A 14,729-nucleotide genomic window follows, 5' to 3' on the forward strand; every position below is an offset into this window, starting at 1 on the left:
ATTACATAAAAGAAGTAATAATATACAGGGTGTTCCATTTCAAAAATTAAAATTGATATACGTTACGAGTATGCCTGGCAACACCGCCAACCAACCAACATTGTAGGTTTTTACCGTAAGTCATTCTCCATAAACGTCAAATAGGAGACTCACCGCGAATAACCCTGTATAGAATACAGGAAATATTATATTAGTAAAGTCCAGACATAGCAATTGTGCAGTTACTTCATAGCATGTCATCTTTATCTAGTTCGTTATTTGTCATTTTTTTGTCAATTTTCCAAAAATGGTAGGGATATAGCTAAAACACACGCATCATTTTTATACAACTGCTATGACTAGAGCATACTAGGGCACCTCGCGATTAAAGCTTCTCTTTTATACAAAAAGCCACAATATTAGATATTGTAAAAACTCTTATGTTCATCAAATACAAATTAATAAAGACAATAAATAGTTTAGTCTTATACAGACATTTATTTTGTATAAATGTTATTATAAAAATGTATACAAAATAACTTTTAAAGTTATATTTAATTTTTGCGTTATTGTTATTTTGCTTTTTGTTAAATGTTTTATCCAGGGTGTTATTACGTAATTCGTAATTTTCATGCTGTATTTATTTTGGTTAGTTTAAGTTGTTGTTGATTGCTTGGGTACATTGTTGGTTACTATTAAATAAATAAATAAAAAATCAAAATATACTCGAAATAAACTAAACTAGAGTTATTTACAAACAGAACTCATATAGTCAAAGGTTCATAGCATGTGATTATAGTTTGCAGATTTTTAGAAAGATATTTCCAGAAATACCAAAATAATTAGTATTATTATTTATTTATTATTTCGAGAAAATAATACATTTTTCCATGGCAAGAGTCTGCTATTGCAAAAATATGGAAATATCTCTACACGAAATTTATAAATAAAAGAAAATAAACGAAAAATAAAAAGAAGTAAATATAGAAAATATATCTGCATTTCATTATAAAACTATTTGAAAATTTATCGGAGAGTGGAACTCTTGTGTTTGTTGTGAAACGTCTCGTATAATATTGCTTAGCTTTGACGTGATAACTTGAACCATAATTTTGTTTCAGGAAATCGCCGCCATCCTTATCAGCTTTGATCGTCATGCAGAATGGCAGAGCAAGGAAGTCAAAATCAGGTTAGTATTGAACGTAGTATTTTTCAGAAAAGATTGTTGACCATTTTTTCGTTTGTCCGACGTTTTAAAAGTTAAGCATTGTAACGTATTTCATTTATGAAAAACCAAAGGGGGACCTCCTTGAGAAATATTTTTAACTACTCGTTTAAAAATTGCCGTTTTATCTATATTCTGTATCAAACCTCGGGAATTGCGTTGCTATGGAAATATGGAGATTTTATGATTTTTTTTTAAATTTTAAAATTTGAAACTGAACAATAACAAATACCGACTAAACCGCAATTAATTGTAAAGAAAATAGTCGAAGTTAGCGGCGTGCAAAAGAGAATTTGTAAAATGGGGCAATTTTCAGTCTATAGCAGTGGAGTGATTTCCAAGGAATTTTAAATTATCTGTCTTCAAGTTATTGGCTGCCCAGTTTGTTACTATTGCGAATTAGTTTTTAGCTTGGTGTATCTCCCGAGTAAATCTGATAAGTGAGTGGGGAGAAACTATTCTTTGGTTTAAGCTCTAAACTATGGTATATTTTCCAAATCACGCTTTCCTATTAGTTTTATCTACTAAATTCTTATAGCTTTCTAATGTCTTACTTTAAACATATTCATTAAACAAATTTCTTGATTTCATTCAGGTATAACATTATTACACGTCTATCAATTTCCATTCTCTCCGGAGTTTCCCTTCAAAATTCGTCGTACGCATTGTTATTGCCAGTAGGAGTTTCATACTTTTCACTTCATTCGCTTTCTGAACGTTCTACGAGAAATTAAGTTTAAGTAATCAGAGAGAAGTTCGCGCAACTATATGAAGCTACGCAGAGACATATCTCTTTTATAATTGTGGGCGAGCAGATAATTGGAGAAAGTTCAGAGTTTTAAACTAAGTTGGAAAGAGTTTGGGAACGGAAAGAAAAATTAAAGTTTATACAGTTACGGATGGCTATTCAGCGTTAGTTAACCAGTGTGATTAAACGGAGTGTTAGTTTTATTGAAAATTATTTACCCCTTGACCATAAAGACTGAATACAACTATTTTTGCTTCTTCGAAAAAATTCAAAAGTTAAAGAAACGAAAATACATATTTAAGGAAATTTCATGTTTAGGTACCAACATTAACAACAAATATATGTATATTCAGGGACTTTCTTTTTTGACATAATTTTCAGTAAAACAAATATTAAATAAATAAATTACTATATCCAAATTAAAAATTGGTTCTACTCGAAAAAAAAAATTTTTTTTATTAAATTAACAGAACTATTACTATTTTCTTTAATGAAAAGCGAAGAACTACTAGTAATCAAACAAACACCAAAATACCAGGGATCCACTCTTTATAAATCATACTACCTCCACTGAGGATTTATAAATTAGTGGTTTACAAGTGTAAAACGTCGAATAGGCAGAAACATTCCGCAAGACAGTAAACACATATTAATAATTTGGTTTTCTGCATTCCTCAGTACTTTTTTACCCAGCCGAAAGCTTGACTTTTTTTTTCTTTTTTTCTCAGCGTCTTTTCGCCTTTGTAGCAAACCCACTTTTGGGGTAATTTATTTGATGTTTTTTCCCATTCGAAATAAAAACATTAAGCACTTAGTAATGGAGCGTATTACATTTACTTTTTAAAAATACTGTTACGTTTTCAAATTGACCATTCTTAGCCCGGTTCGTCAAACGCAACGGTCAAATTAAACAAATCCCCTCAGCGTAAAGCTTAAAATTTATATCAGTTGATTATTGTGCGCTCCGGTTTATCTTTCCGACTGCTCGCTCCTGGACCGGGCTCAGTCCATCTCAGTCCATTAGGTTCACTCGTCACAATACTTAATTTAAGATTTTATCAATGCACAAATTGTACACGTTCTGATATGCTGTGAATAGATCCATTTAAAAAAAATATTCCTTCGCATACGTATTAATTTGTTTTTAGATTTTTCAAATTGGCGTAAACTAGATCAGGGGAAAAATCAACTATTTAAGTCGTTTCACATCTCCAATTTTATGTTCTAACGATTAATTGGAAACCTATACTAGTTATAGTATATTATGCAACCAGTGAGGCAAACGGCATTTCGCACGAGCGGAGTGAGTGTTTAATAAACGAGTGACTTAAAAAGTTTAACAAACGTGTTCCATTCTATACTTTTTCTATGACCTTTAGCTTTTGGGTACATTTTTGCAAAACAACACGAATACATTCACTGATATGACCGTCAGAATTGACAAAGTCTGACGGTCAAAATTCAACCCATGAGGGCTTGAATTTTGACGTTTGTCAATTCTGACGGTCATGTCAGTGAATGTATTTGTGTTGTTTTCCAAAAGTGTACCCAAAAACTAACGGCCATAGAAAAAGTATAGTAAACTTTCTTTGTCACTCGTTTATTAAACACTTGCTCCGCTCGTGCCAAATAGACTCAATGCCGTTTACTGCATAATATGCTATTAAGAAAACGTATCCGATTTTCAAATTCGGCATAATACGAATTAGATCTATGGTATTAATATTAATCCCTCACGGGCCTATTTTTTCCATTTTTTTTATTTCTTTATTGACGAAAATTACTAAAACGTGTTCTACAATCCTGTGTGTATTTACTTGGAAAAAAATTATAGTAAAAGATGTAATTATCTATTTTATGTAATTCTTATAAATACAGTTTGCTTGCGAAAATATTAAGGCTAGGCCCGTAATTTGACAAAAGGTACACCTCTCCCACTTCGGCTCGCGATAAACACATAGCGAAAGGTGCGGCCGAACTTTCGAGTTGGTTCTCGAAAAGCTTTTTTTTGTCGCAGACAGGGCCAGCTCGTTCCGGGTCCTCCATACCCCGATTCTCAAGATTTTCTAGCTTTCGCTCGCCTCCAGAACAGAACAGCTACAACTTGTACTTTATTCTTGTGGCTCTACCTTACATATACATTACTATCATTTCAAATGCCGCTTTAATATAAACAAACGACACGATTAATTATTCCCAATTACCCGTTTCATATCGTATCAACGCTAATTTTATTCGCATTTATAATTCTCTACAATTCACCTTTCGACAGCATTGGCCCGTAAAGTGATTAACGAAACTGACCTGTTAAAATGACACTTGGTACAAGTTTCATCAGTCTGTAATTGGGTATTTTAGAATACGGAGTAGAAAAACCAAATTTAAAACTATAAATATCATTCTTGTAATAGAATAAGCGCTATCCATTATCATAAAAAATCTCTGTTTACTACTCAAATGTTAAGTGGTATGGTCTGTTCATAGATATAAGAAAGCAACCAATTGCTTTTGAATGGGATTATCCAAGGGTTAGCAAGATTATTACCTAAAGTTTCGGAATTTAAATTCAGATAAAATTGTGGTCCGTAATAGAAAATAATTTTATACCTACCTGTGTTTAATATTCTTTGGTTTTGTATAATACTTAGTTTAAGTTTATTAGTAATTATTCTTATTTCGTGTGTAATACAGCGTGTGTTGAATCGTGTACGAATTATGCAAAATATGTGCGAGTCTAGTGTATTTCAAGAGATGCTCCCGCCCAAATGTTGAAAACACTATTCTATTGAGACTAAGGAAGTTATAAACAATGTTTATTTGACTCTCATTGAACGTGGTGCCAGCAAGCAAGCATCTTTAGAAGAAACGGCTACATTGACGAAAATTCCAAGATCAGAAGCGATGCTGACATTTTCTCGAGTGTAGATGAAAGTGATCAAGATATAATACGGCGTCAAATTTACCAGACGAGAAACAAAGCGTGCCTACATTAGATATCTTAATTAGGAGGCTTGAAACCGGTGTTAAATGTGGCAGAACTACCTTATGGAAGTGAATTCAACACATGGGTTTTAGATTTTAAAAAATTGACAAAAGGCAAGTTTTAATGGAATCTTTTAGAATTCGGAAATGGCGACTGGAATATCTCGAAAAAATTAAGATTTACAGAGAACAACAAAGGCCAATTATTTACTTGGATGAAACCTGATTCGACACTTATGATACCCCGGAAAAGGGTTGGGTTGACTCAACTGATAAGTGTAAAACAAACGCGCTATCAAAAAGTGGTAAAAGAATAACTATTTTGCATGATGGCTCTAAAGATTTTTGGATTCCAAATGGACTTTCTCTATCTGCGAAAAATATTAAAGATTCTTCTCTGGATTACCCTGAAGACACCACCGCTGATTTATTTGAAAGTTGGTTTAAAAACAAACTAGTTCCAAACATTCCTCCTAATAGCGTAATTGTAATGGACAATGCAAGTTATCACAGTAGACAGTTGACTAAAACCCCTGCCTCATGTGACACAAAAGCAATAATCCAAAACTACATGTATAATAACGACATTTATTTTCACGAAGATTATACCAAAAAGCAATTAACTGAGGTTCTACAAAGCTTGAACCAACAAAAAGAATACGTCTTTGATAATTATGCAAAAAATCTAGGGCATACAGATTTAAGGCTTTCACCTTACCACTGTATATTTAATCCCATTGAAGATGTTTGGCACCAACTGAAATCTGCCATTCGTCGTAACAATGTTTTCCCCGTGTTAATTCCAATGTCCTCAAACTTGTAGAAACCGAGGTTTTTAACATGCCTTCACAAAGTTGGGCAAATTCTGTTAAACAAAAAGCAGAACAATCGCATATCCATATTGCAAATAATATACAACAAATAATAATTAAAACAGGCGATGATAGTGATAGTGATACTGATATATTATGTGAATAATTTTAAGTAATTTAAGTAGGTAATTAAAATAATTTGTAATTTTATTTTAGATTTAAACATAAATAAATAAATATTGTTTAGTATCTTTCCTAGCAAAACCACAAATAATTAAATTCTAAGCAAAGTACGAACCTGTTCGGCCAAATTTCATCCTTACAGCTCGCCCGACTCTTCGTATCAGTAGTCACTTTCTTATATCTATGAACAGACTTTAACTATACAATTTGCAACTCGATTATCTCGAATTAACCCCGCACAGCGTATTAGAAAAACATCGGTTATAATGTCATTAACCACTAGTTCCCAGATTCCCAACTGTAATCCAAAATCCGCATGATGCTAATATGAAACCATAATCGGCGGCTTACAAGTTTGCCATTCCAATTTATATCTCAATTACATCGGAATGCGTTATGCACAAAAACCTCGGAAAGAGACATAATCCGATATTAAAATATTAATCGAGTAAGTTGAAACCGCTCGCCGGTGCCGCCGCCTCCGAAAAGGCAGTTCTGCCAACGTACGCGGTAAACTTTCAAATAGGAATTTCGGAAATGGAGGCTTTCCAATTTTAATTGCGATCGACTTGTAATTACGATTAAAATGCAATGCGAGTTTGTTCTTCGTGATTTACTCTGGATTAATTGGAACAAGTTCAATTATAACGAGTTTATTAGTGGAGTATATCGGGCAAACTTCGATATTCTTTTTTTTCGCGTTTCCTGCAAACGGAATAACTACATATGAAAGTTGTTTTTTGTTATACTTTTCAAAATAAATTATGCAATGCCTATTTATAGGATCTACTTAACGATGATAGTAGAGATTCAAAATTATTAATAGAAAAGGAAAGAGAAGCAATCAGATTCCAGCCAGCCAATAAAGTTCTAAATTAAAAAAAATAAATAAACTTTTATAGTATATTATACAACAAGTGCGGTAAACGGCATTCGAGTTACGAGTTTATTTGGCACGAGCGGACTAGTGTTTAATAAACGAATGACTCTTTACCAACGTGTTCCGCACTATAATTTTTCTGCGACCGTTAGTTTTTGGGTACATTTTTAAAAAACACGAATACATTTACTGGCATGACCGTCAGAATTGACAAACGTTACAATTCGAGGCATGCGGTAAAATCTCCGTGTGGTAATATCCTTGAAATGTCCTGAAAGGGGCTCTGACCCGTGGGAAACGAAACTCACTGGGTAAAATGACGCTTTTCGCCCGCTAGATCGATGTATAATTAGGTATTTTACAGAAGGAAGTAGAAAAAATAATATAACAGTAATAAAACATTGATGTACTAACTTTGTTAGCGCCTCTAGTGGTTCCCGTTTGCGTCGTCTTCGTATGGTCCAAAGATGTACTACTCAAGAAGGCTCTCAGGAAAAGTTGACTCATATCAAGAAAGACCTTGTCGACAAAGAATACTTGAGCAGCTCATCCGAAAGGTCCAAGCAGGTCAAAGTGAACAATCATCTAATAAAAAGAAAACACGTAGTATCCCATACATCAGAGGAGAGTGAGGAAAACATATTTACAAAACAAATTTTAATGAAGCCTTCATTTAGTTCATATATATATATATATATATATATATATATATATATATATATATATATATATATATATATATATATATATATATATATATATATATATATATATATATATATATATATATATATATATATATATATATATATATATATATATATATATATATATATATATATATATATATATATATATATATATATATATATATATATATATATATATATATATTTTATAGGATGATTCTTAGGATTTGGTCCACAGTGAACAAAACTCACAAATAATTTTAAAACACTGTAATTGTCATTGACGTTTCGACCGGCAACCCAGGTCTTTCTCAAAAACGGTGTTAACTTGTCATGCTTGCATCTTAACAGGAAAATTCTTCGGTTCTTCTGCATTGCTATCTTTTGACTGAGGTTTGCATATCTCTTCATCAGGTTAACTGCTTCCTGTCCGTAGTTGGCTCTTATTGTTTGGTAGAAGTGCATCTTTTCCCTTGCACGATATATTGTTGAAAAATATGCTTTTCTTGGATCCTTGTATATTTTTTATAGGATGATTCTTAGGATTTGGTCCACAGTGAACAAAACTCACAAATAATTTGAGAAAGACCTGGGTTGTCGGTCGAAACGTCAATGACAATATATATATATATATATATATATATATATATATATATATATATATATATATATATATATATATATATATATATATATATATATATATATATATATATATATATATATATATATATATATATATATATATATATATATATATATATTTATATATATTCTCACGTATTGATTCACGGATGGAAAAATGTGATGACACTATACTCCGGGATATCATCCGTTCGCTCGTTGAACTCCGACTGGAATCCTGCATCCGACTGGAATCCTGCAAATCCTGCATCCGACTGGAATCCTGCAGACGTTTCGCCAAAATCTCACTTGGCATCTTCAATGCTCGCGCTCCGAAAACACTTCGAACACTGGGAGGTTGTCGGCGGTGCGTGCGGTATTTATACTCTGCGCCGGAGATGGTAACGGTGCTGCTTGTGCGTGGGGGGAGGTGGCTCCGCCCCCTGAATTGTCGCGTTGTTAATTTCGCCCGATCGTAGTTGCGATGTCCCCGTTGGCTGCTGCGCATCGCTCTGCTGTTTGATTATCGTTCTCCACGTGTTGGATAAATGCAGAGCGTCGTCTCTCGTATTGAGGTGTCCGGACTTTTCTATTTCGATGGCCTCTCGTATAATCCTAGTCCTAAAATCAGGAATATTAGCTATTTGTTTGCAAGTGCCGAAATCAATTTTATGGCCTGTCTGATGTTGGTGCTGAAACAAAGCAGATGTTGTTTGTTTGTTTCTTATGGCTAAACGATGTTCCTCGAGCCTGGCTGAAATCCTTCTGTTGGTCTGTCCCACATACGTCAGGCTGCACGATCCGTATGCTACACTGTATACTCCTTGGTTTTCCAGAGTAATTTTTTGTTTTGGGTTTCTTAGTATTGCTCCGATGGTATGGTCAGGTTTGTATGCCGTTGATATGTCGTATTTCCGTAATATTCGGCCGATTTTGTCAGTAACCCCCTTGATGTATGGCAGGACAGCGATCGATCTTCGTTGGGTCTCGTCCTGCACTCTCTGCTGCGGCTGTTGTTGTTTACTGATTGCCTTGCTGATGGTACGCCTTTAACTCACCATTATGCAAGCTGGAAAAACATCTGGCCAGTGCACTTCAGCCTATAGTGGAAAAGGCAGATTCCTATGTTAAAAACTCAGAACATTTCACTCAGATTTATATACGTCAGTAAAATACTTAATTGTGTTGATTAAAGGTTAGCTCGTTCATTTATCTCAAATCCACCCTGTAGCGATAGCTTTAAACCGAGGGGCACTGACGTGATTTTAATGCATTCCATCCTGAACAAAATGGTGCATCGATAAGTGAATTAGTTCCAGTCTCATTCAAATATATATATATATATATATATATATATATATATATATATATATATATATATATATATATATATATATATATATATATATATATATATATATATATATATATATATATATATATATATATATATATATACATATGATATCCCGGAATATAGTGTCATCACATTTTTCCATCCGTGAATCAATACGTGAGAATATATATATATATATATATATATATATATATATATATATATATATATATATATATTCTCACGTATTGATTCACGGATGGAAAAATGTGATGACACTATATTCCGGGATATCATCCGTTCGCTCGTTGAACTCCGACTGGAATCCTGCATCACTGGGCCCCAGTGTTCGAAGTGTTTTCGGAGCGCGAGCATTGAAGATGCCAAGTGAGATTTTGGCGAAAAGTCTGCAGGATTCCAGTCGGATGCAAGATTTGCAGGATTCCAGTCGGATGCAGGATTCCAGTCGGAGTTCAACGAGCGAACGGATGATATCCCGGAATATAGTGTCATCATATATATATATATATATATATATATATATATATATATATATATATATATATATATATATATATATATATATATATATATATATATATATATATATATATATATATATATATATATATATATATATATATAGGGTTTTTTACAGCCTACGCTGTCTCCCTTCTCTCAACCTACGCCTCCATCCATCTCTGTCTTGCCATTCATCTCCGATACCTCTTTTTTCCATAGATTCATCTACTTCATCCCTCCAAGATCTTCTGGGTCTACCCCTTTTCCTTCTACCTATGGGGCTCCATTCTGTTATCTTGTGTATCCACCTATTTCTGTCCGTTCTTCTTACATGCCCATACCATACCAATCTCTTTTCTTCAATCAATATTAAGGTATCTTTCTTGACACCCATTCGCTGCCTGATCTCCTCGTTTCTTACTTTGTCTATTCTCTAAATTCTACAACTTCTCCTCCAGTATTCCATTTCAGTGGCCTGTATTTTACTTTTGTATTTTTTGTTGATCACCCAGTTTTCCGCGCCGTATGTCATTACGCTCTGTACTATGGTGAATATATGTGATTTGGTGTGTCGAGTGATATGTCTGTCCCAGAGTATTGGATTTAGTTGTCTGATACAGTTTCGCGTCTGGCCTAGTCTGCTGTTCATTTCTTCCTCTGTTGTCCCTTTTTGAGATATTATGAAACCTAAGTATTTGAAATTTTTGGTTCTCTTTATTTGATGATTTTCATCGACTTGTAGGTAGTTTTCTCCATCTTCTGTTGTTGCCAGGTATTCCGTTTTCGAAAAATTTATTTCCATTCCATTTCTTTCATATTTTTCCTTCAGTTTTTGTAACATGTAACTTAGGTCTTCTTCGTCTTGTGCGAGTACAACTTGGTCGTCGCGAAATTTAACGTGTAAAGACAGTCGCCTCTGATTGGAATTCCCATTTGTTCACATTTTTTCGTCCATGGTTTTAAGATCTCCTCTAGAAATATTTTAAACAATGTTGGTGATGTGGAGCATCCTTGTAGCAGCCCTTTTGTTGTTTTAAAGCTTTTTGAGAGTCTATCTTCGATTTTTATAGATATTTGGTTTCCTTCAAACATTTTTTTAACGGTCTTTATTAATTTTTGTGGCAATCCGATGGTCTTCAGTGCCTTCCATAGTATCCCCCCTTTTTTTAGTTCTATAAAGGCTAAGTGAACCGCTCTATTTTTAGCCATTTTCTTCATCACTTGTTGTAATGTATGTATGTGGTCTATACAAGATCGAACCGCCGTAAAACCTGTTTGTTCTTCTCCAATTTTGCCTTTTATTTCTATTTCTAGTTTTGCCTTTACGAGTTTTCCATATAGTCTTCCCATAGATGATATTACGCTAATTCCTCTGTAATTTTCGCAATTTTTACGGTCGCCTTTTTTGAATCTCGATGTCATATATACAGTTGTCCAATCTTTTGCTAGTTGTTCTCCATTTATTGCTCTTAGAAACATTTGGTGTATCATTCGGTATAGTTTTTCTGATCCGTATTTTATTAGTTCAGGAACAATACCTCCTGGGCCGGCAGCATTATTATTATTCTTATTTTTAATGGCCATTTTTACTTCTTCTAAGCTAAGATCTATATCCTTTTGTTCGTCTGATGTGGTCTCCGAGTTTTCTCCAGTAAAAGTAGGTCTATCTTCTGTTAGCAGTTTTTTGTAGTATATTTCCCACATAGTGTCTGGTATGTATTCTAGATATACTTTTTCTTTCCTATTGGTTCTAAGAGATTTAGTTAGACGCCAGGATTCTGAATTACGCGTTCCTCCTATATATTGTTCCACATACTTCACTAATTTGCATAAATTCTTTTAATAAGTAATGTATAAAATTGAAAGCTTTATTGTGTCAAAAGTTTGACTCACACCACTTCAGTCAAGGGATTGCTTATAGGCACTAGCGGAGCGAGTTTCTAATAAACGCTTGTCCAAGGAAGTTTATGAATGAATGCATGTCATAAATGTAGAAAACGGGCAGAAACAGCAGAACTGAGAAATGTCAAAATACCAGCAGTGTTGTGTATCGCGAATAGGCGCTCGCTTGTCGATTAGTTGAAACGCGCAAATAATCGATGAATTATAATTAGAGACGTTGCACAAATTAGTGAATGCATGGATAGTAGTTTCTAAAAGTAAATGTTAAATTTTACACGGAAAGACTTATTTCATTTCAACTTCGGGTTTGATAAACCGAACAATTATGAAAAAGTAACGATATTTATAAGGGGAGGTTTAAAAGGTGATAAAAATTATAATAATTGCCGGGAAAACCCTAAAAACAACCATTTTCTTTTTCCCATATAAACGATGCATTAAACGACGAGAAGCACTTCATACAAATCTTCCAAAATTAAATCAAGAACAATGACTTGCGGACAACACTTTGATAGAAGTTGTGAACATTGAATCTGGTGGAAATTATTTCCTTGATGCTCTCTGGAATAGCTGCGACTCTGCTAGAAGGCGGGCGAACTGCACATTTTGCCTTGAAATTACCATTAAACATGCAAATCACCGAAGCACCAATTTGCAACATCGCAAAAAATAGCGCAATGGCCAAGATCCTACAGGTACGCAAATTGATTGTTTGGGATGAATGCACAATGGCCCAGAGGTTACTGGAGGCACTGGACGGAAGCGTCTTCCAGTTATTCCCCGATTAACTCTTGCTGGTGAACTAAATGCATGTCTAAAATCATCGAATTTGTGGCAGTATGTATAGACATTCCAAAACTGCAAATGTGTTTGCGAAGTAGTTCGTAGACATTGGAAATAATAAAGTTGCAATGGACACCTTGACCGGATTCATCACATTGCCCACAGATTTATGTCACTTCACAGACTCAAAATAGGAGCTTATTCAGCCTATTTTCCCAGATATAGCGCAAAAGTTCAACACCCATAATTGACTGGGTGAACCATTCAGATTTTTTTTCCAGCACAGTCGGTTTCCTTCAAACCAGTCGACACCGTTATGAACCAGGATGACGTAGTCAACTATCCCCACGAACTTTTTAAATTCACTGGAATTGTCTGGATTACCACCTCACAATTTTCAGTTAAAAGAAGGATCAGTTGTCATCATGTTGCGTAACATTAATCAACATCTTCTTTGTTTTACTTTTTTTTTCATTTTTTACCGCTATACAAAACAAGAAATATAGTTTATGAGAAAACTTTAAATTGATTAACAGACTTTATAATTACAGTGTGTCTGTCAATCTCAAATTTATACCTTATAAATGGCCAGTATTTCAGGAAAACTTTATGCTTCAATCAAAAAATTCTTTTTATTAAATAAGGATTCGTTTTGTTTATTTTATACAAAAGTTTAGGTCTTTTATGTATCATTTGAGACCGTGCGAAGTCTGCCGGGTCAATTTGTTGATTATAAAGCGTGGCATAACCTAATTATATTGAGACCTTCATTATTTTTAAACTTTTGAATGCGAAATATTGATTTCATCACCTATATCGCCATCGAACTTGCAGACTTTATAATATAAAAAATGGTCCTTAAGTTAATTCTATTGGAGTTTAGTAAACCGCCTATGTAGATGTCCTTAACGAATTTTAATCTTATATTGTATTTAAAATAGGAACAAAAAAAATTGAGTTTTATGCGTAAAGAAATGATATGGTGGGTGTCTGGAGTTGATGTGAGAAATCGTTAATCGAACTCAATTTTGACTTACTTGTTGACAGAATGGCTCGGAATTCGAATCGAAATAAATTTTAATACTAAGCCAAAACGGCTCGTAGGAACGGCGATATTTTTGCATTCAGCCGCAGCCGGACACAATATTAACAAAATACGAGCGCGGATTATTTGTTCAGCAAATACGGGGCACGCATTTCGAAAACAGCCCCCCGGGCATTATTTTGATTCGTTTGATAATACGGTACGCTTTTTGTTGGCAAAAGTAATCTAAACAAAACTTTCCGCAAGTAATATTTATTCTGTGTTATTACTTTCGTATTATACGTTCAACAACACGTATTTCGAAGTTTTCCTTTATACATTCGCTGTTTGCTTTTGCCGTTTTTGTTATTTCGTTGCGATCCGATAACTTTGCGTTGTGCTTTTAGACACGCTTTCTTCGTATGTTTCAACACAAGTTTTTAAATTTAAAACAAGCGCAGATTTAATATCATAAAACAAATAAATGGATTCAACAAATAAGTGGATTCTATTTTTATTTGTTGAGGTATTTCCCGCAAGCTCGAAAAAATTCCTCTGCGTAGTTCACATTCTCGTGTCTTCAGTTTTTCATTGCAGAATGTTTAATAGAATAATGCTGCCTGACCCTCGTACAGTACTACAGCATGCAGTGTGGTTTTCAAACCATCCAAACACCAAACGGCGAAAAAAAAAATCTAATTATTACATATTTATGTTATAAGGGGTAAATGTACAAGGTATATTGGTCGTCAAATATCAAAGCAAGTTTTTAGAGCATCCTTTATGATGTTTAAGAGCTTTTCGAGAGGACAACTAGAATATTCGACGTCCACTGCGACAAGATGCTGCGATCTATAAAGGCAAAGCACCGCTTCTTGGCCAATCAGTTAGCAAAGCGAAACTGCTATAAATAATAGACGTGATCCAAATTATTAGTATTGTGCGTAGCAAATAGTGACTTTAATTATTATTTTGGACGAAATAACTTTAACAATTACATCAAACTTAAAAAAATTCCCTGAACATTTAATCCGACACTC

General features: G+C 33.9%; 1 protein-coding gene across 19 annotated transcripts in view; it reads left to right on the plus strand.

The window, feature by feature from the left end:
- Positions 1–14,729, plus strand: part of LOC132704084 (calmodulin-binding transcription activator 2) — a 426,963-nt gene that overhangs the window by 381,781 nt on the left and 30,453 nt on the right. For all 19 annotated transcript variants that reach the window (XM_060673822.1, XM_060673821.1, XM_060673825.1 and 16 more), the window contains one exon: positions 1,101–1,168. In XM_060673822.1, the coding sequence (XP_060529805.1) occupies positions 1,101–1,168 (68 nt within the window). The remainder of the gene's footprint in view (positions 1–1,100; positions 1,169–14,729) is intronic.

The sequence above is a fragment of the Cylas formicarius genome, unplaced genomic scaffold (assembly GCF_029955315.1).
Source record: "Cylas formicarius isolate icCylForm1 unplaced genomic scaffold, icCylForm1.1 PGA_scaffold_6__28_contigs__length_40554024, whole genome shotgun sequence".
NCBI lineage: Eukaryota > Metazoa > Arthropoda > Insecta > Coleoptera > Brentidae > Cylas > Cylas formicarius.